General features: G+C 46.5%; 1 protein-coding gene, 1 long non-coding RNA gene and 1 other non-coding gene across 3 annotated transcripts in view; 1 reads left to right on the top strand and 2 right to left on the bottom strand.

Annotated features, from left to right (window-relative positions):
• Positions 1 to 8,429, bottom strand: part of LOC115612472 — a 32,194-nt gene extending 23,765 nt beyond the window's left edge. Inside the window, exon 1 of the long non-coding RNA XR_003993033.1 lies at positions 7,622 to 8,429. This is a non-coding gene — a long non-coding RNA (uncharacterized LOC115612472). The remainder of the gene's footprint in view (positions 1 to 7,621) is intronic.
• LOC115613375 lies at positions 7,346 to 7,476 on the top strand. The gene has a single exon (XR_003993376.1).
• Positions 8,430 to 9,956: 1,527 nt separating the features above from the next.
• The window catches only part of FSD2 (fibronectin type III and SPRY domain containing 2), a 20,773-nt gene continuing 8,232 nt past the window's right edge, over positions 9,957 to 22,497 (bottom strand). The window contains exons 7-14 of the mRNA XM_030496731.1: positions 22,175 to 22,296; positions 20,973 to 21,128; positions 19,435 to 19,569; positions 18,545 to 18,698; positions 18,030 to 18,163; positions 15,997 to 16,129; positions 12,760 to 12,936; positions 9,957 to 10,900 (exon numbers count right to left, since the gene is read on the bottom strand). Coding sequence (XP_030352591.1) covers positions 10,648 to 10,900; positions 12,760 to 12,936; positions 15,997 to 16,129; positions 18,030 to 18,163; positions 18,545 to 18,698; positions 19,435 to 19,569; positions 20,973 to 21,128; positions 22,175 to 22,296 — 1,264 coding nt within the window. The 3' untranslated portion in view covers positions 9,957 to 10,647. The remainder of the gene's footprint in view (positions 10,901 to 12,759; positions 12,937 to 15,996; positions 16,130 to 18,029; positions 18,164 to 18,544; positions 18,699 to 19,434; positions 19,570 to 20,972; positions 21,129 to 22,174; positions 22,297 to 22,497) is intronic.

Here is a 22,497-nt window from a genome sequence, read left to right as displayed (position 1 = left end):
TTGCAGCTACTGAATGCAGCTCCATTCATTCTGTTGTCCACCCAAGTTTCACTGTTGCCAGGGCCAAATTATAATTAAAGTCTGGAACTACTATGCCTGGTCCTCACCTAAAATCTCTTCTCTCTACAAGCTACATCTCAAATCTTCTGTGCAGTCTGAGGCTGTGCAGGTTCAGTGGGAATGATTCCAGGCTGCTGTCCATATAGCAGGAGGGGCCTTCCTCTGGAACACTAATAGCTCTAATGTGATATTCATTGCTCTAGGATCCAGATGTTTTTCAATCCCATTGCAAATTCCTCAGATATTCCAGATCCCGTTCATTTCTTCTCCAAGATTACACAGCAACATCACATGCCCTGTGCTCTGAACCCTTTACAGTTTAGTATCTCTTCCCACGCTTTTTGAAATGTACACTCAGTGATGGAGCTCTGCTTAGGACAGAATCCATGCCTTTACTTCTTCACCATGGAAGGGAGAATGCTGGAATAAACTGAAAGAGTATGATTGAAGCTATTCCCAATTTGAGACAGGCTGTCAGTCTTGCACAGTCTCTGAGCTTTTCATTTGTTCTTGTTCTAATGCTAATACAAGAGTAAAATCCAGTGTAGACATCATGAATGAGAGATCCTTCATGCACCTCTGGGGTTTTAATCTTAATGCTTTGTGTTTTAAAATGGAAGGTTCAGCAATTCAGCATTAAATGACCCATTCAGAATGATTGACTCTATTTTCCATGTTGAATATTTTCAATCAGGTAATACTGCCGCTAAACCTGGGTATCGCTTTAGTTGCTTACAGGTGAGTCTGAACTATCATGATCTGGTAAAAAAAGAAGTTGGCTCCTCAACAAATTGCCCTGGATTAATATCTTGGTCCTTTCAAGGTATAGGTATAAAATTCTGAGTAATAATTGCTTATTCTTACAAAAGGAGAACCAGACAGGTGTTGTACACAGCTACTTTATCACAGGTCTGAAGATGGCTTTCATACTATGATTTTCCCCATATGATTTTATACTATGATTTTTCCCCATTATGATTTTAATACAAATTAAAAATCACCTGAAATGGAATGAATGCCTTGATTTTCATTGCAGTGACTTCTGCTGTGGCTGCCTCTGCTTGTCTTAGTAGAGACATCATTGATATGGAAAATGTGTCATGAACATGAAGGAACTGAAGCAATGACAAAGCCATTCCTACATAGAAGAAAGGATAATAAATATCTACTAATCCCTTATAGGATGCTCAGAAACAGCACAGGGAAACTGTAGTCAGTTGTGCCCTTCTGTGAGGCCAGAAGGGTTTGAGTCATGACTCTGCGTGGAGCACTTTGAAATGAAGCCTCAGAGCTATTTACAAGCTTCAAAACAAATAATCTCTCTGTTGATGTGTGACATAATGCCTCCCAGGTACAGTGGTCCCAGGGGTGCTCATTAAATGACAGCAGAATGGATTGCATTTCATCCTGACGTCATGTTTGGATGCAGAAAATGAGCTTTTAAATTACTGCCATGTATGTCCCTGTGCAGCCTGTGCTGCTGGTTCAGAACAAGGGGATGTCCAGGTGCTTCAGCTGTTTTTTCTTCTGCTGAAGTTATGGCTCTGTGGGCAAAGGACTTCTGTATTGTAACTCCCCTGAATGCTTTCTCTCTGTGCCTGCTTTGAATGTTACTAGGGCAAAATGTCTCAGGTTTTCCTTTTTTTCCCCTTGTTTAACACCTTTAAGAATGTCTCCCACACTTCCCACACAAACCTCAGTGAACTTAGCTTTGCAAACCCTGTGAAGCAATGTGTTAGCATCCTCTTTAACAAGCAAGACGACTGAGTTAGAAAAGGCCAGAGGACTATGAGCCACTAAGCAAAATGGGTTTGAGGCTTTAAAACACCTTTGAAGTCCTGGACCTTCAACCCTTGCCTGTGGTTTAACAATAAGTCTTTCTCAGGCCAGAAAAGAGTCTTCTGGTCGTCTGATGTTCCACTTTTTCCCTCTCAGCTTGTCTGTCTTCCATTTTTCTTCTGATCCCGTTTGCCGAGAGTCCTTCCCTTAACTTCCCCTGGCTGTGGATCTCCTTCAAACACACAGCCATAATGCTGGGACTAAACCCTGTGTTTCAACCTGACTCTTGCTGCTTACAACAACTTCTACCACAAGAAAATCTTTTTCTGATTCAAGTTAAAGTGAGCCTGGAAAAGTACCCTGTAAAATGCCTGAAAGCCGCCTTCTTACACTGGTGTCCACAGGCAGAAGGAGGATACAAACATAGTTAACTAAACCAGCTTGTGAGCACTGCATTGCTACTGCATACAGTGTGACTGTGGTCTTTCGTATTGTACTTCCACATGCAAATCGAAGTTCAGGAGCGTTTGCAGGCACCGCTGCCTTTGAGGTTATGTTAGCAAATATTGCTGACATCTGAATCTCTTTCCTTGGCTTGCTTGCTCCCCCCCTCGAGTGGCAAGAGTCATTGCTAGAGCTAAAACTAATCTTAGTTCAGCCCATGGTAATTAACAGAAGTTACTTCATCTTTTAATCACATACGATTCTCCTGAGGTAGTGAAGTAGCATAGCAAGGCACACAGTTTTAGAGAGGAAGTGAAAAGGTGACTGCCTGGTTTTGAAAAGAAAGGAGGAATTTAGCCAGTATGTAATTATTCAAGCGAGAAGCTGGTCCTGTCTGTCTTTAATATTCCAAAGTGGTATTTCATGTAAATCCTTCCCCAGAGTTTATTACGTTAACTCTTAGCTCAACCTGAGTGTGCTGAGTGCCAAGTTCAGCGTGCAGAATGTTCTATAACAGAGTAGAATGACGTCAGGCTGGTGATCCTGCATCTCCCTGCTTCCTTGGGAGGAGGTATGGCTCTATCTTCAGCCTAAAGATGAATATGTTTGATGAGACTCCCTTGGTATTTGCAGTGTGGAATGTGTGAGAAATTCTGCTTTGCACCTCCAGCAGAACTGTCCCTTCTTGCCTAAATAAAAAATAAAATAAATGCTACTTTGCTTGTAATATTTTTCTTTACAGAAGATGAAATTTTTCCTTTGCAGATCCCTAAGTGCTTTACAAGAAGACCCACAGAGCCCTTTTGCAGGTGGGTAAAACAAGTTGTAGGGAAACACAGTGGCTTGTTAGCATCTACTGTATGGCAAACCCTGCCCTAGTCCTGGGGGCTGCTGAGGGCTCCAGGTTGAACTGTACTGACTTTCAAAAGAAGTGGGAAGAGAAATTAGAAAGCAGGTGCTTTCGTAACAGTTTGTCACTGCTGCATTACAGAGATCCTTTCAGAGCTCCCGAGAAGCCAGAAATCCGTCCTCCCTCCCCACTTTGTCCTGACCTCAGTGAGACCCGCAGGAGTGCCGAATGCCATCGGCGTGTGCGCACGGAGTCCCAGCGCCTGTCCCCAGCAGTGGGTGGTGACAGCTATTTCAGACGCTGCTTACCGTAAGTAAGACAGATTGCAATGATACAGCATGAATGTAAGTGCTAAGGAACAGGCAAGATGCCCAGCCTCCCCACTGAGACTGGGCTGGGAACGGCATGCATAACATCAGGCACTGTTTTTGGGGATAGTTAGGGAGAAAGGCTCCAACTGCATGAACAGACAGTTTTCAGGACATTGGGAGAGCACAATTCTCCTCATCATACAACCAAGCCCTAAAAGTGAGCAGCCTCTCCCCGCCCCTGAACATTCATGCTGGCAGACTCAGTGCAAATATGCTGTCCCCTGTTAATGGCAAATCTCTGACAAGCCAAGGTCAGAAAGCAGAAAGTTTTAGCTGCTCTGTCATGCCAGGAACAGAAAAAAGAAAGAAAACAAAACCACATCAGAGTACATACCTAACAATATTTGTTAAGTAAATACCAGTGACATGTTTAAGTCTGGCTCAGTATGTATTAGCAAAGTGGTATTTGTGTTGCTTTTGTTGTAACAAGAGTCAGTAGTGTTTCTATAATGTAGTCTGAAAAAAAGGGACTTTTGGGTTGTTTTTCCCACTTGGCATCCCACAGAGAAACATCTGCCCAGCAGCAGCCCCACCTCAGGACTTTCAAATAAAAAAACCTTCCCAACGCATTGATTTGGGTGAGGTTACACTTCACTTCCATTGGCTTAATTCAGTTTATAGTCTGCCTCTTGGGTGTTATTTTTTTGCCCACGGATCCACCCACCTCTTAGATCATTTTGGCTTTCTGAAGGAAGTCTGCCCTGAGACTAGTTGCAAATACATGGTCAGATTATTATAGTCTGTACCCGAAATGCCACAGTGCCATGGCTGAGGCAAGTTCAGACTTATTCCCACCTCTTCCGATCAGCTGCTCCCTGATCTTAGATTTCCTTCCATTTGATATTAGTGCTGTAAGCACAGAGCCCCTCGCACAGGCCTGCTTGTCAGAGCTTCCCACCCAAGCTCACCCAGTGTCACCAAGATACACTAGCAGTATGCAGAAAGCTACTGAGGGACGAAGAGGGCACCACACAGCCTAAAAGCCAATGTTTGCTTTTCCATGTGCAGGCAAAGGAAGAATATCCATTTCTCATTTAAACAGATCTTTGTATATGTATTTGTATTTTGGTCTGCCTGTCCTTTGACCTTTCAGCTTATTTAACTCTTTTAAGAGCCAGATACTAAGTCAGGGGGTTAACGCACAGACAGAGGAATGCAAAGCAAGAGAACAGGTTGTAACCATGATGCTGAATTGGAAGTTCTTCACCAGGTACAAAGGTTTTCCTTTAGGTTTGACAGACTGAAAGGAAGTTGGATTGCTTCTTAACTGTCCTTTCCTGTATATCAATACAAGTGATCTCTTTGGGCATGCTTATAAAATTTGGGGCTTAATAAATAATCACTGTAGAAAACATGCTTCCATGTACAGGAAGCAATGTGACTCTTTCTCACGGCCTTTGTGAGGTGGTGGAGAGAAGGAAAGGTCATAACCTGTGGGACCCATGAGGGAAAACTGTAGTTCATAAATCAGGCTTGAGCTACCTCGAAGTCAGGCCATTGAAGTCATGGTGAGGTTGTGCAGGCAAAAATGACAGCTAGGTTTTTATCTGTATGCCATGGCATCACAGGTCGATACTATGGCTTCTTTCCCTTCTTTAAAGCTTTCATGTCAGAGGAATCAAAGCCCCCTACCTCCCCTTCCCAAGCTGCCTCCAGTTAATAATAGCATGAACAGTAGTTAGCCCAGATTTGAAACAGGCTTTGATAAGATACTGCTCTTTGATAAGCCATTTCAAGGGTAGGAGGCAAAGTGTTTACTGTGCTTGGAAGAGGAGTCTCATGAGCAGTTTGTTTTTCTTCTGCTGAGGCCAAGCTGAGCTTTGTTATCTCCAGCACACGGAGCCCGCAGGTGTGTTTAATGGCTCCCGCTCTTCACCTCTGGCTGTTCCTTTGCCTTATGCAGGAATAAAAACTTAGGAAGGAAGCCCAGCTGCCTGTGGCAGCGCCTCCGTGCTGAGCCTCAGCAACCACCCACTCCCCAGCTTTCCCTTCCAGGGCTGTTTTTCCTGCCTTTGGCTGTCCTGGGAGGCCCTGAGGAATGAGGAGTGTGGTGAAACCTGGGAGTGCAGCTGGCCCAAGGGAGGGAATAACTGAACCCTTCTAACCATGAACTGCAGCAGAAAGAGTCAAATGTGCAAGTAAGGCTTAAGGTTGAGCTGGCCAGCCCAACTGGAGGTGGGCCAACCTCTAAGATATGAAATGATGTATTCTGAGGATACTGAAGCTCTCCCAAGGCCTAGGCTCATAATAAAGGCACCAGGTGCTTTCCTGGAGGCTGGAAAAGCCACATGACAGGAGTGAAGGCAAGCAGGGCTGCTACTGACTTTTGTTACAAGAAAGCTTTTCAAACTCAGATTATAAATGGCAAAGCTATTGTATGTTCATTTCATGAAGTGTTTATTACACAGGCACTGAAATACATCCAATATATCTGACTCTTACCTGCGCAGGCACAATAAATAGGTTTACTCCAGCATCCTAGCTGCAGCTTTCAGGTCAGCATGGGCATAGGACAGGGCAGGAGGCACTGGGGTGGCCCCAGACATTTCCCGACCACTCGCTTTCCAGCACTTTAGCTGGAACATGAGGAATTTTGTTTAGAGACAGAAAAAGTGAGTGACTCCAACTGGCTGCAAATAGCTCTAACTAGAGGGAGCTACAGGCTACTTTTGGCCCAGCCTGGGTGGTGAGTGTCCACGCAGGTGGGTTTGGGAGCTGTGGACCAGTTGCTCTAGGGACTGAGCTAACTTGCAGCTTTGTGGTGGCCCCATTCAGCCAGAGCTGTTCCCGGAGCAGGGCCCAGGAAGACGTCGCTCACCAGACCCAGTATCAGGATGTTATTCGCATGCTTAAATCTGCAGGATCAATCACTTGTTATCGGAAGGACACAGACAAGATAAGCACGTGTTGCATATGATGGCGTGTGGGAGACGGCTGCGAGACGCAACAATGAGCTATAGACAGAGCCACCGCTGCCCGGCCGACAGGCAGGGGCCGTGCGCGGGGACTGGGCCTCGGTCAGTTATTGCTCGGGAGAACGCTGCGTTACCGATCCGAGCCGGGCCCCGGGGCCAGCGCGCTCGGCCGCGGTTTCCGTGCCGTCCCGAGCCAGCCCCCTGCTCAGCTGCAGCCCCAGCAGCTCCCGCCCATCCCTGTGCACATCCACATCCGCCGTTTACCCCGGGACGGGCAGGAGGACCGCGCCGGGACAAGGCTCCCCGCTCCGGGTAGCACACCAGCCGTCCGGCCACGTTTATTCAAGCAGCGGAAGAGCCGCCCCCCGCCGCGCCCGGGCAGGAAGCGGCTCTGCGCGGCCTCTCCCGCCGGCGCGGCGCGGGGCGGGGTTCGGCCCGGGGCCTCCGGCCGCAGGAAACGGAGGCGGCGGTGGGTACCCGCGGCCCCGCGCAGTGCCGCGCCTCCTCCGCCCTGCCCGCGGCCAGAGAGCGGCTGCCGGCGCACCCCGCCCCGGGACCGCGGCGGCGCCACGCGGTGATTGGGGCGGCCTCCTGTGGGGAATGGCGGCTTCCGGCCTCGCTCCGCTCGCAGGTCACGTAACGGCGGTGGTGCGGGCGGTAACGCGCCCCCGGAGCCGCGCCAGGCCTCGGCCGCGGAGACCTTCTCTGGTGGGAAGGAGACGCGGCCCGGCCTCCTGCCCTGCTCCTCATGGCTGTGCGGCCCTGCAGGACCCGCCACCGTGTGCCTCGGGCGTGGAACGAGCAGGGCGCAGGTAAGCGCTGAGCGGGCCCTGCGTGAGGAGGCGCTGCCGTGGGCTTAGGAAGTAGCGGGAGACCCCGCTCTTGGTCGGTTCCTGAGGCTGCCCAGGAGTTCCTTACGGAGATACCTGGAGGACTAAGAAAGTGGAGCCAGTGGCATTATATTGACTCCACTGATACTATCCTCCTAAATTAAATGGTGGAGGAACAAGGCCTGCCTGTGAGAGAAAGTCAGGACCTACTTCGTCTACCTACAAGGTTTTAACGGTAGTTAGAGGGAGCAAGCTACAGCTCGGGTGTTTCTGTAGAAAATGGTGTGTCTGGTTTGAATTGAACACGCTAAACCGAGTTTCAGGGCTGTTGTGTTGCCTGTTGTTGTATCTGTGCTGTTGACAGTGTCTTACCTGCATGTTTTCGCCCACAGGCCCGTGAGTCCCTTTGTTCCCGGCTCCAGGACTGGGTGAGGAGCGACACTGGACACGCTGAAGGATTATGGTAACCAGTTTGGAAGCTGTACCCGTCTGTTCAGCCCTGTGGTTTATGTAGACCTGCCTGATAACGCGTGGAGCCTTGTGGAAGGGCTTCGTGTGATGCCCTCCGGTGGCCACAACGTGTATTTTAAATCAAGAGGGAGCAGAAAGGGGTTGGGGAGTGTGTTCCTTTTTGCCCACCCAAAAGGGGTTTGAGGGTAGCTGCTTCTAAGCCCAGGGGCCTTTGGGCAGCCAGCCCTGGCAAAGTCCCTGCTTAGCTGGTTGGGGCTATCCTCGGGCAGTTCCTGCTGCTGCCAGCCCTGCTTGGATGCGTGTGCCAGTAAACGCATGTAGTGAAGAGCAAGAGGGAGAACAACACCGACAGGTACTAGGAAAAATGCATCTTGCAGCACGTAACTCGCTGTCAGAGACAAGGACGACTCTTTTTTAACTGGCTTTTGTGCTTTCATGTGATCTAGTTTAGCAGTGAGCCAGAGTTCCTGTAGACAGTGGTTCAGCTTCAGTAGGGGAATCCCCTTTTACTGTCAAATACAGCTTCCAGTTGTGTGCAGGCTTGGCTCTTACTCAGAGGTGTGCAACACTTGCCCCTGTCTGGTGGACTACACGGAAAGGTGAATGCCCAGCCTGGGTGTACTGGTCTGACCAACAGACCTTGTAGTGGAAGTGGCAGCCTCCCTTGTAAAGGATTTATTTAAAATAAAGTGACAGCTGGTTTTAAAAAATTAAAGTTGTTTATGCCTTTTCCTTTGCTGTATCAATATTTAAGTGACAGGGCTGGTATTCCTAAGGGAGGAAGTGCTTGGGTTGCTGCTGACAGGTGAAGCTTTTATTAAGCTGAAACATGCCGACTCATTTCCCTTATTGTTTTCAACCTGGTAGCCAATTACTGCTTATGTGTTCCTCTTTCAGATAATCCTGTTCTTCCTTCAGTGTCCCGTACCATGGCAGGTGATGACCACTGAGCCATGTTCTGCTGAGCCGGCTGCTCCACACTCACCCTTCAGGCCTGCGTTCTCCAGCAGATTCATCAAGCTGGTAATGTAATGACAGAGCTGTTTGGTGCCTGTAGTCCCACTCCCAAGTGTGTCCAAGCACCTCACATTTGGCTCAGGAAATGTGTCCTTGCAGCAGTCCAGCAAGAGAGTTGTGAAGTCCCAGTGGAGGTGAAAGCTGTTGGTGGGGCATGGTGGGACTGCTTACAGCAGAACATGTGCTTTCATCAGAATTGTTGGGTTCACTTCTCAAGGCTTATTGGGAGGTTCAGACATCCTCCTAGCTCTGCTCTGATACTTGTGTATCTTACTATTTCAGATACCTACTCGAAGAGTGCGGCACTTGGTTTTGGGCAAATAAAGGTAAAACATGTTCCAGTGGGTGGAAGTTGGACCCTGAATCAAGGCATACATTTTTAAGCAAGGAGTGAAGCTTTTTCACCACTGCAGTCCCTGGCAGAGGAGCTGTGCGCTTCATCTGCTGTTCTCTGATACAGTCTTGCCACTGTCAGCAGGGCTCACAGGGCCACCTCCTGCCCTCTGCGCTGGTGGTTGTTGCTGGCGGAGTCACCCGTTTCTGGTGGACACTAGCTGTTGTGACTGAAAGCCAGTGCAGCTGCAGGCTGTGGCCTTAGAGGGGGTCTGGCACACTGACCAGGACAACCCTGTGTGCCCTGGAAATCTCTGAATTCTGGTAGACTAAGAAATGACCCTGTACTTGCCTAGCTCAGGATCACCAGACCGGTCTTCTTTTGAGGCTTGTGAAACACATACCCCAGAGAAGGCAGTAATGATCACCATGTAATGCATGTTCAGCTCCTGGTTTTATGGTTTCTGCAAAGCCTGTTTTGGGGACATGTTTTTAAGCTATTTGGGGAAGAACAGATGAGCTTTTGGCACACAGTTCTACATCAAATCTCAGTTGCCAGGCTGAGTTTATTGGTAGAGACCTTGTATATTGCACAGGCTGCTGCCTGTGCCCGACCATCCTCTAGAATGGAAACTTGAACCAATGATTTTCATAATGAATGTGCAATAAATCTGTGAAAAAGCTTCTCTGTTAATGACTCTTGATTGAGTTCAGGTAGTTTTGACATTCATGAATGAGGCTGTTCAGAGCTAGACAAGCCTGACCGTCTGATAGTCTGGTGTCTGGAAGTGAAGCCTAAGCAAGGGCATTTCAGCTGCGTGCTGGGCCAGAGCTTCCAGTCCCCATGGGACACCCAAAGCTTCAAGGGCACAGCATCAGGGTCCCCTGCAAAAGGCCTCGGTTTGTTTTGTGTTTTCCCCCTGGGTGAATGAAGTAGAGGCACGGGCATTCTGTAAAAATGTCTTTTATTGTTTGAGGCCAGTGCTTGTCAGAAAGCCTCCCTGTGTGTGGTAGGCGCCAACAGTTCACACACAGGGGAGGCATATTTGATTCTCTTGTGTCACAGACTTCATGTAGCAACAAGAATACTTGATTGTGAATCAGCTTCATAGTTGGAGTGTTTTCAGCTCGGTCTAGCAGCTGTACAGTGATTATGCCTATTGCTATTTTTGGTTTTCTATGAATTTTTAGCTCTGCAGCAAACACAAGAGTGGAATTAACGATTGCTCTGGAACAGGGGGGTTCGCTAGGCATCAGATGGGCACGGGGGGAACCACTGATCCAGCTGCCACTGCTGCATGGGCACAGCATCACCTCTGAGAAGGATGGTATCCATTTCCAACTGGAGAATTCTGGGGTGCTGATGAAATTGTGACCATAATGGTTTTCTGCTAAGATCCTGCCCAAGAGGACAGAAATTGTAAGTGCTTAGGCCTGGCAGCTGGTGTGGGTTAGGGTTGCTTTGCTCTTTCTTGGGAGACAGCTGGTTTATGGGGAGTGTGATGGAGCAGTTAATGCTGGAAGAGGACATTGCTCAGTGCAGGTTACATGTAGGTGTGGTAGCTGTAGAATGCAGGTTATGGGAGGGCAGTCCACGGAGGTACTGCAATTCCAATACGTATCCGTAACATACCGGGTGTTTCCAAAGCAAAGCAGGGGTGGACGTAATGCTGGAAGTGTGAGTTGAACGTGTACAGGTGCTGGGCAATATCTGCATTGAAAAGTGACAGTCTGCAGTTCTCGTAGTCCAGCAGGATGCCAATCCTCCTTGGGGGGAGAGTAATTCTGATGTCCGGTGTCATCCCACTGTGTAGGAATTCGTACTTGTGCCTGTAGGCAAGAAATTAAGTCAAAAAACCCGAGGGCACCCTGGCTGCTCTCAAAGGGAAGCGCTTTGTGCACATAGGTGTGTTCAGGGCACACTTCCTGCCAGTTTGGCTTGCCCCAGAACAACACTTGCCATCTCTTCAGCCTTGTCCCAGGATAGCTGTAGCCCCTGCCAGGGAGGGACCTGCTGAGATGGCTCAGTCCTGTCCTTGAGGCCCCGCTGTGCTACCCACGGCTTCCCCTGTGGTACTGAGCCTCTTTCCTGCCAACCTTCCCTGCAGCCGCAAGGGAGCGCAATCCCTTGGGCACAGGCTGCCTGACGCATGGTGTGGCTGGCATCCTCCAGCCTACGGGACACTTCTCAAATCCCACTCTCTAAATGACATTTCTGGCTGCTTTTCCTACAAGACCTCCCTCCGCAGCCCAGGTGGTGGTGGTGGGGAAGTTCCAGTCTTCAAGTTCATTTACTAGAGGGTGACACCTTTTAATTGTGATTCCTGGACTGTGGGTTATTGGAGGCCAGGAAGGTGCTCCATAGGTAAACAGCTTTGTCATGCAGGGAGCCTTCTTCCCTATGCAGTCTCTGTTCAAGCAATGCTGGGGTCCTTTAACAGTTACTCAAATAGCTCTCCCTAGTGTGGCACGCTGCAACCAAAATATATGACTTCTATAGGAACATGAGCCTTTCTTTGCAGAAATTCAGTTGAAGTGATGAGTTATCTGGTATTTCATAAGGGCCAGCTTCTTCACAAACCACCTCCTCCACCTACACCACTCAAACCTGAGGCTTCCCTCTGGAAATGGGTATGGCAGTGACTCAAACTGAGCAATGGCCCAGCTCCCTTTTCTCTCTGAAGTCCATGCTTGTTGCTTCAGAAGAATGAGAGTTTCAGTGTCCTTCTTAGCTCAATGTAGCAAGGAAACCAAATAGCCTGCCTGCAGTGTATGCGGGAGTCATTAGCTTTAGTGGGTTTGGTCTCCCTCATTAAGCAGCATTTGTGGCTGTGTGGGAGGTGAGTGCCAGCACTGCTGAGGACTCTGACTATGCAGCAGGCACCTGGGGAGGAGTGTATGCTCCAGCCAACTGGAGCATCTAAACCCTCCCTGTGTACCAGCAAGCAGAGGACAGGCAGATCTGGGCTGTGCTGTGCCACCCTTACCCTCTACCGACTGTGCATGCTGGGGGCACTCGGGTGGTGTCCAAGGGGGACCAGCAGCACCCTGGCCATTCCTGGCTGAGCACTGAGCCATTCAGACAGGCAGTGGGCAACACTCAGGGATGCCTGGGGATGTAACCTGTTTCTTGCTCCTGGATGCTTCGAAGGGTGCCCAAACCTCACCGGGGAGTCAAAGGCCATCATGCTGGTATAATGGTGTCTGGGGAAGAGCCAGCGGGTTCAGCTGGCAGAGGGGAGCTGGCACTTCTGTGTGCAGATATGGCTGCTGGGTGCTTCCACGGGTGGGAGAGTGCATACAACTGGGTTTAGCCAGATACGTAGTTTGATAGGTTACATGGATCTGTTACTTTCTGTCTTGCCAGTGGGGTTTCGGTGACCTAAAACAAGGCCTTTACAGCTCACTTCTGTAATGCAGATTTTATTCAGGTTAGTTCTGGGACTGCCTACTTCAATGTGAGAATGTTATTAAGCAGGAGGGTTTGCCTAAAGGTTCCAGTATCCTTCCAACACCCATTCACAGTGCCAGAGGTGGAATGTCAGAGGCCCCTGGTTAAGTGCTTGGTCTGGGCTTTGATATAAAATCTCTGGCTACCCTCTACAATTAGGAGCTCTCTGCTGCTCTACCTGCAGGTGTACACATAGAGGGTGTTCCTCTAGGAGAACTGTAGCCTCCACAGCCCTTACCTTGATGGTGTGATGATATGCCTCATGCACCAGGACGAGTTATTTGCCCCCAGATAACCATGTCTTGGAGTGTTTTCAAAAGCCACGCCGATTCTATACTCTGTGTCTTCCTCAACTTCTACCTCCCAGTAATGCTTTCCTGGAAATGGAATCAAGCTGCCCAGGATCCCAATACACCTGTGGGAGACAGACAGCAATGTGTGCTCTAGAAGGTTCTCTGCATGTTGAGGACCTGACATAGAACCTGCAAGTTTCTTTGTGACACCTGCCCTGTTTTTACCTGTGAGTAGCTTTGCATAAACGAGTGCCCAGGAATAGGGAGTATAGCATCCTATGCTGACTGGGATTTCTGGGAATGTTAATACTTGCTAGAAAAGAGAGTGCTCTGGTGAACCCCAGTATAGCAGGAGAAGGAGGCTATGGATTTTGTATTTTCTTCCCAAACAGCCCAAGGCTATAAACATCACTCACCATCAGGAACTGAGCATTTTAACAGCATGAAACTCCTGGGGCAGTTAGGGAGGTGGATGCCTATGCTGGACTTAAACACGGTAGGAGAACATGAAAAGTTTTAACAGTAGACTGTGGTTCCTAGCCTTTATGATAGGAACCATGTAGAAACTAACTTTTAAAAGATGTGTAGGAGAGACAGCATGCCACTGAGAGAGACCTTTCAATTTGGTTTACGGGCACAGTCTCAGAGTTAAAGGACCTGGGTGCTTTGAAGATGAAAGTCTGCAAAAACACCAGTTCTGAAGCAAGAAAGTTGGGCAAAATAACCCCTGCCAAATGCTTCTGAAACACCCTAACTGGAATTAAGAGGGCAACATGAATCCTGAAAGACTACACACTAGCTTTTTCTCAGGAAAAGTACACGGTGTATTAGCTGTTACTTCTGCATCACAGGGATAGGAGGTTTCAAAACACACCTTCAGTTTTGAATGAGGAGGTCACACACACAACTTGTATGTTTCTGTGGTAGGGTCTAATGTTGTAAATTACAAAGGCAAAGGATATTGCTGGCAGACACTGAGCTCATCTACCTCTAGGTAATGCTGAGAAAGAGCTGCACTCAGCATTTGGAGGGCCTGATGTGTAAGGATGGGCATGCACAGCAAGATAGCTGTGCTCTGCCACCTCACCAGCAGTCGCTTAAAGCAAGTGTACAGTTCACTGCAAGTGCATGTAGATGTCTTGGGAATAGCCTAAAGGCTGCTGAAATCAGGACTCGGAGAGGCTGTGTTGCTACAGCTTGAGAAGGAAAAGGAATGATGCAAAATGGATGGGTAAACATCTGTGAACAAAACATTACCATAGTAATGAGAGCTGCAAAGCCACCAGGGCAAGCCTGAGTCAGACCATAGGAGCTGCAGCAGTTAGGAACCACATCAGCCTTCTGGAGATCACACAAACTTCAGAGGAGTTTGCAATTTAATTTCCTTGCAGTGTGAGTATTAGTCCTTTCAGCTTGGGAGCTTTTTCTTCTTTCTTTTTTGACAGTATCTTTGTATAAAAGAGAACGTTCTCAGTGGCATCAAAAACAGCCTCAGAGTTCAGAATGAGATGAGTGCAGCTCTGGCTGTTTATGTGAAACATAAAAGCACCCTGTGGAAGTGGGATGAAATCCCATTTAGGCTTATTATGGTGACTTTAATGAAGAGAATCATCTGCCTCCTGGCTCTTTTCTACTGAGCCTTCTAGTAACATTGCTTTTCCACCGAGAGACTAAGTTGTGGGCTTGTATTGTTCTGTGTCTGCAAATGCCTGTCCTGGTTATATGTTGTGAAACACACATTTCAGCAAGCTAAGTCTCATTTCAATGGCAAAGGGCCTAATTCCGTTTTGGAAAGTAAAATTTATTGGCCCAAATAGTATCAGCTAGAGCTTTCAGCAACAGGTAAGTATTCAGATTTCTCTCCTTTCCTTAGCATTTGCTTTGGCATTTAAATAGCTGTTCAGATTCAGCTCAATGTGCCTACCGTGTGTAAGCAGGTTTGTATGTAGTTGTGGCTGGCTGCATCTTTAATCCTCTTTATGAACTTGCATTAACTTCCAAGTGATGCTTCAGTTTCAAAGAGCAGCTAGAGAGAGACTGAGATTTAAACTCATAGAATCAATGAGAGCTGCCAAAAGCCCCGTTAGACACTTCCTGGCATCTCTTTAAAAAACCCAAACAGATCAACTGTGCTTGGAACCGCAAAAGCCTCCTTCAAAAAGGGTCTGGTGCCCAAAGCACCAATAGGTTTCTTTGCCCACTCTGCAGTATTTGCTGTAGTGAACAACTTCTACATAAGATGAATGTTTGGTGGTTTCCATTGGACAGAGCTATATAAAAACACCACCTAAATCTCCACGTGTGAAAACGAGACCAAGAAAGGATGGGCAGAGCCCTCTGCACATGATGCGCAAAGCTCTATCACCTTGGCAGCTTGCAGAGAAGGGGCAGGAGCGAGGGAGCAATAGCCAGCAGAGAGGAGCAGCTCCTGAAGTCTTGGAAGTGTGCAAGTGCTGATCACTGTAATCAAAAAAGAACCTACTAATTATGCTTTTTTCTTTTTTTTTAATCCCGGTAGTGCTATATTGAGAGTATCTGGAGTTTATTGATTTTTTTTATATGTGTGTGTGGCATTTTTCTGGGGTTTTGGGGCTCTGTAAAGAATTAAATGGGAAGAAAGCTTAGGAATTTAACAGAAGTCAGCACACACATCATGCAAAGGGAGATGATGTAAATAATATGTATTAGTCACCCTAGAAATTCTCAGAAAAGAGCAGCAAGGCAGAGGGAGTTCAATAATCATGCCCAGGAACAATAACCCCAGGGAAACTATGGGGCCTGAAGAAATGGATGCAAGGTTTTACTTTTCGAGGACTTACGAGAAAGCCTACCATTTCAAACTTACCTTAGGAGCCCAACTTGAAATACCTTAAAATAAATTGGATTTTATAAAAGATGATTAATCCATATTTTTACAGGACTGACAAGGATGTTTGCAGTGGTCTAAAGCTGAAGACAATCAGAGCCACTTATGCAAAAACCAAGATGGAGAAAACACTATACCTTATAGACACACATCTATAGTCTAGCAGTGCTACTTGGTTGGTGCCTGGCTTGAAGGTGAGGAGAGCTGCAATACCAGTAAACCTTTTCAGTGGATTTAAAGTCAAGGCAGGGGTGTGTTGTAGGTGAAGCAGCCACAAGCCACATGCATTGGTTGCAATTCAAATTCTTCTGTTTACCTTGTAAAGCTGTTATCATAGATGGGCAGATCACACTCTGGGTTTTCCAGTTCATCACATGCAATTGTAAATCCATCATCTAGAATCGCCAGCAAAGGATGGGCTGTGTCCTCATTAAGGCAGAAGTAGGTGCCTGGAAGAGAGAATGCATGAGGATAACTCCAGCAGCTCCTTTATGGCATTGTGGTTTACAGCAAGAGTGTGGTGAAATATCATTTGGGTCCACAAAAAGATTATCCAGTGCTCTGGAAGGAACCTGTGGCTGACATTGAGAAGACAAGGCTGTCCATTTGGAGTTTTTCAAGTAAATGGGTGTTTTACAGCTTAACGCTGTTTAGTTGCAGCCTTGTGAAAAGCAGAAAAGGGCCTCAACCTGGTTTGGAACCCAAAGCTGCAGGCATTGCACAGAAAGTGGCTATTCAAAGATGAGGAGTTGTCCCTGCAATGAACTGTCCAGTTTCAAGTCATCTTCCTCAGAGATTAAGTAATCTATTTTCAATCACTGAAAGGAAAAGGGGCTTAAAGACCTCTCCATGATCTCACTCTTCCACAAAAATGCTGGGCACAGTTTCAAGAGAAGGATCTCAACAAAGGTGCCACATGCAGTATGCCTCATGCTTCAGCACCCCCTAACCAGATCAGCCCTCAGAGAGGTGAGTGAGTGAGCAAAGCCAGCCCAGGATGAAAGTCCTTCTGCCTCTCCCGCTTTGGAGAGCTCACAAAGCAGGCCTGACGCACTGCGCTCTGATGTGCTGCCACGTGCGTCACAGCTGCTGTTTGTAGTAGGTGTTTGTGTATCCACCCCAGTAAGAATCAAAGGTCATTCCCAGTGTTGGAGGTGAGCGCTTGCAGCAGACAGGTCAATTTGCATCAGCTGTTTGCATAATGTAGACTCACAGAAGATAAATCTCTCCATGCTAATCCCAAAAGAAATCATTATAATCAAACTGCAAGTTACTTCAATGCAAATACAATACAAACAATGACGGGGCAATTACAGGCGTGTGCTGCTGAAAACAAACACATGCTGTGCAAGCAGAATTGGCAATTTCAAATATTGAGTTTGATTTAAGCAGTTGAAAACCACACAAACAATGGTAACACAATGACAGACTTCCTCTCCAGGGCTTTAAGAATGACCGTTTCTTTTTCTGTGGTGTCACTGCTGTGTGGCAGGCAGGTTTCTTACTGAAATGTGACTTTTTGCAGATCAATGGGAGTGCAGTCAACTTGCTGAAAAAGCACAATTTGCAAATTACTCACTGAAGGTAATGGCAAAAAAGACCCAGGTGTGTTGTTAACCACCTGTGAGTGAAGTTGCAGTGGTGAAGGTGAAAACAGGTGTCTACCTATAAGTCATTAAAATGAACTTTCATTAGGTGGTTGGAAGGGGAAAGGGCTTCTAACTTCCCTTTGGGGGGAAGGTTAAATCTTGTCCAGTGTGGTACTGAGAGCAGAGATGAAAATGCTGTGTCACTTACTAAATCAAAGTTTCCACCTGAAAGCTGGACTGCCTTTTTCCTGGTGTGTAAAGGGAAACAGCCCTCACAGCTTCCCCAGCCATGCTGGAGATGTTAATAGATACAGAGGAAGATTTTGCATATCTAAATGACTCTGGAAAATGCTGTCTCTGCCATGCTTTCTAGCAGCATCATCATTATAAGGTAATGTCTGAAGTGAAGTAAAATTGCATTACAACTTTCCTCATTGGTGGGTCAGTACTTGGCAAGCTGGCAACATCTTGGGGGTGTTGGGTTGGGTTGCTGGTTGGGTGTTGGGTGCTGTCTTTTAAAATGTTTAGAATTCAGTAACTTTCAAGTATAAAATGTACTGGACAGAAATTACAGAGCTAAAGCAATGCACTTACTGTTACAAAAAGTGGGGTTTTTTTCTTTCCTAAAAGGTTACCAGATGTGTAGTTAGATGTAAGACATTAGGACCTGATCCAGAGGCCTTGAAGCCAGCAGGAATCTTTCTGTTGAGATAACAGATGCCACCACAGGCTGCTGGACTTGTCCCGTGCTGTACAGTACCTGTGGTGTGTATCACGGCAGGGTCACTTCTTTCACTGGAACCACCCACGTTTAGGGCTCTGACACAGATGTGATAGCTTTGTGTTGGCTGGAGGTGAATTAGGACTTCGCAGTTAGGAATCCCCACAATTGATCTACAGAAAACAAGTCGATGGAAAATGAGAGGGTGGAGAACAAAGGTGGGCCTTTGAGGTTATTTTTCTGAACAACAAAGAAAAAATTATAGGATCGGCTTCTCTTGTAACCCATCAACACCACTTTACCTTGTATGGTTGTCAGTACTGGGGGCAACAGATAGCCTGTGACAGACTATACAGGTTTTTGCATTTGCTTCTGCCCTTTTCCCATTCCCTGTATAGTAATTTACATTTACACAATTAGTTTTACTAAGAAGAATGTTTATAAAGGTAGAATCATCACAGGATCGTGGATCCTTTCTTAATGCTGTCTGATGCCACATGACTTGAAATGGTTTAATCTCTCCAAGTCATTGACTAGATAGAATAGTGACTCACTCAGTAATAATATCGCCATTGCCTTCATCTGTCAGCTTGGACAATTCAACTGTGTAGGAATCAACAGGGTTAATGTCTCCAGATTCCCAGCACACCAGTGCTGCATTTTCACAGCTTCGGATCTTTTTACTCTTTATGATAGGTGGTGAAGGAGCTAAAAAGCAGGCAAAGAAACAATTCTAAGCTGGTGCTTGAAGATGTTTGCAACAAGCATGCTTTGACGACTTAAAAGATAGAACAAAGTTGTTAACTAATACTATAAAGAAACCTGTTTCTCCAATAGACAATAAACAGCAGGCAGGGTGATAACCGTGCTATTTAAAGAGTTAATTTGGACTATAAAGGTCCTAAAGAGAATTAATCAGAGAAGTAACATATATCAAGCCTGATTACACAATCATTTTCTTTCTATAATTGCTTTTATCTTTGTCATAAGGGTGCATCTCTTCTCCAAGATGTCAAAGACACCTGGAACAGGTGCTTGAAGGTCTCACTCTGACCTCTCTATGTCACGATTTCACAAAATATGCCTGACTGAACTGCAGTTACAAAGGGCTGCATAGCAGGTGAATCCACAAAATTCCTAGAGGCCAAGAAAAGGAGAGCTGGCATCCACCTGGCAGAACTGGGAAACTTGAGCCTTATTCCCAGCTCTTCTGCATGCTTATATTTAAATAAGTTATTTTGTGCTTCTGTTTCTTCAATTCTAAAACAGGGACAATTGGCCAGATAGATAGGCTCTCCAAATCGAAGTAGGAAATGCCCATGCAGTCAATAGACTTAGATCAGAAGAAACAAAGTGCCCAGAAAAAATTACTGGCATAAAATTCAGAGATGACTGTGAATTTCACTATGAAGGTTGCATAATTGTATGAATAAAATATTTTTACCTGTTACATAAACTGTTCTTTCACTTGGTGGACTGATACCAGAGGCATTTAAAGCACTGACCCAAAATTCGTACTGTGTATTCGGCAACAGATTAGAAATGGTGCAGTATGTTTCTTTGACTTTCAGCGTATGCTCTGAAATGAAAACACCACCACATTTACAGTGCCTTTACAGAGTTACTCACTCGTCCCCAAAGCTGCCTCAAATAATGGAGCTGGGGTGCATTGTTTTGTCTGCTGAGTTCAAGGAAGCTCCTTGTGCTCCATGCCCTTCGATTAGCTGTCAGGCTGCTTCACCATGCTTTCCTCTAAGGAGGCATAAATCAGATAACACAGCAGCTCTGAAGGAGCTGCATCACTCAGAGAGGAAAAAAACCAACCAAGCAACCAGAAAGAAAGGTCACCCACCTGCCACTGGATCTTTTTCTAAAAAGACCTTGCATGTTTCTACTCCAGGGATGCTGACTGGTCTGGTCAGCTCAGCTCAGCTCATCCCAGCAGTGGGACAAGAGCTGGAATTATTTCACTACTAATCTCTCATTCTTCATCATAAAATTTGAATAGGTTCTGCTTTTCACAGAATCATTAGGGTTGGAAGGAACTTCTGGAGATCATCTAGTCCAACCCCACTGCTAAGGCAGGGCCACCTACAGCAGGTTACACAGGAACACATCCAGGTGGGTTTTGAATGTCTCCAGAGAGGAAGACTCCACGACCCCCTGGGCAGCCTGTTCCAGTGCTCTGCCACCCTCAACCTAAAGAAGTTCTTGCTCATGTTGAGGTGACACTTCTTGTGTTTTAGTTTATGCTCCTCATTGCTCCTCATCCTGTCACTGGGCACCACTGAAAAGAGTCTGGCACCATCCTCCCGGCCCCCGCCTTTGAGATATTTATATGCATTAATGAGATTTTCTTTCTGAACTGGCCGTTTGCCACTCAGCTGGCTTCCACTTCAGCTGAAGTGACTGGGTGTTTTCAGTCTGCAAAGATATTATTAGCAAAGGCGTTTTTGTCACAACAGTGGGGCATTTTAGGATGGTCTGTGGTTCTTTTTCTGTGTGTGTGGGTGATGGGGAGTTACAGCCTATTATTAGCACTGAGATAAACTGTAGAATGACTGTGGGGGTTTCAGTGACATGCTGATAACATGATGATTTGCTCTCTAAAAATACTGTGCTTTGCAGTGGATGCAGCACATGTGTGTCTAACACACTGCCCACCTTCCAGGAAAGGAAATACTACTGTTGAGACCTGACTCCATCCACTGTCCCCTTCCCTCTCCTGCTATCCCAGCTGCTGCCCCATCCTGTCTTTGCTTCTGTGCTGGGTCCTGCAGCAGCTGGCAGCATGGCAGACCTGGCAGGGGAAGAGTGATACAGCCAGAAACAGGAAACATGCTGGCAGATATGACAGGTTTGGTGTCGGAGAGAGTGAATGGAAAGTATACCGGTTGCCACAGCAAGTCCAGAGGCACTTTGGAACCAGCTGGTTTTGCCAGTGGAGAGCTGAGTTGTCCCTTTGGGTCCAGGCCTCCTTACCTGCTTGTTCATCACTGCGCCTCTCGTTGTTCACTGGTTTATAGCACAGTTGGTAGCACTCGACAGTGTCATCTGAGAAGAGGCTCCAGCAAACTCTCAATGAGGTGCCAGTTGCTGCACTGGGAGCCTGGGGATTGATCACGGGGGCACAAGGAGCTGCAGAGGGGAAAACACTCCAGGTTTTGAATGTATAAGCATGGCCTGTTATTCACAGGCAAACACCTCTCCTCTCACAAAGGTGTTTACGCAAAGCCTAGGCATTGAATAGGGTCATATTGCTCCCACATGGAGAAAAGTGAGGAGTTGACCCTGTAAATACTTGTAGATAATAATCAGGTCACTGGTGTATGAATTAGTCTTGTTTCAAATCAAAACAACAAAATACATAAGCCTCAGCCAAACCCTTCTCTTGGCCTCCCCTGCCTCTGAATGCTGCTGTATGCTGCAGAGCAACATCTGACGTGCAGAGCAACATCTGACGTGCACAGCACTGCTGTGGACCAGCCCAGGGGCTGCGGGGCCTCTGGAGGAAAGATGAGGGAAAAGCTGTACAACATGGGGTCAGCAGCACAAGCAAACAAGTAGCAAACGCTATTTTACTTTAAGAAAACACAATGTAAGGGCATAAAAGTTGCATATTGTTGTTTCTGACCATTTGTGGTGTGCCAGAAAAGATTTTGTATTTTTATTTTTTTAGTTATTAGAAACATGTTTGGATTTTGCTCTGTTTCCAGAGGATAATAGGAAAAATGTTTGCTAAATAGCAGAGGAACAAGACACTGAAATCTGGTTATCTAGAGAAGCTGTGCAGGTTATTTAAAGCAGTCTGGTGTCCTCTTGCACTTTATTCAAGCAACTACAAGGTAAGACAAGTTATCGGCAACAAAGCATGCCTCACCCCTCAACAGAAGGGGGTAGTCTTTGTGAATCTTCTAGGAAATCATCCAGCAAAAGCAGGGAAGGCCAAACTTGGCAGTTTTGGTAATTTTATACTGAAAACAAACTGGGGGGAGTGGGGAATCCAAAAATAGATTCCAGTGTCTCCCTATATATAAACAAACAAACAAATCTGGCAGGAAAAACAGGGAGATGCTAATTCTGCTTTTGCAGTTCTCCTTTCAAATAAGTAATGGACTTCTGTCTAATACGTATCCTTAATTACATGTAAATAAGTCTGAAATAATGATCAGATGGAAGAGTACCTGGAATAATATTTATGGAGTTCATTAGTTGCTCAACTTCAGAGAAATCTATGACCCGCTCTTTGAAGTCTGGCACTGTTGAAAGCTCTAAATCTACTTCTTTCTTTAAGAATTCTTCCAGCCTGTAATTGTAAGGGAAAAAAAATATGTCTAATTGGAACTACTGTAGGGTTGGACATACATTTCTATGCTATCTATTGGTAAGAGGAAAAGAACAGCAAACTCTAAAATGACTGCTATTTCCTTAAAATCCTGTTGTCATAGTTGTACAAAGCTCAGTCTCCCATGGCCTTTGTGCTCCCACTCAGCAGGTGAGGGAGGCT

Source organism: Strigops habroptila, chromosome 9 (assembly GCF_004027225.2).
Source record: "Strigops habroptila isolate Jane chromosome 9, bStrHab1.2.pri, whole genome shotgun sequence".
Classification (NCBI taxonomy): Eukaryota; Metazoa; Chordata; class Aves; order Psittaciformes; family Psittacidae; genus Strigops; species Strigops habroptila.
The sequence above is the reverse complement of the archived record's forward strand: the minus strand, read 5'-3'. Positions and strand labels throughout refer to the sequence as shown.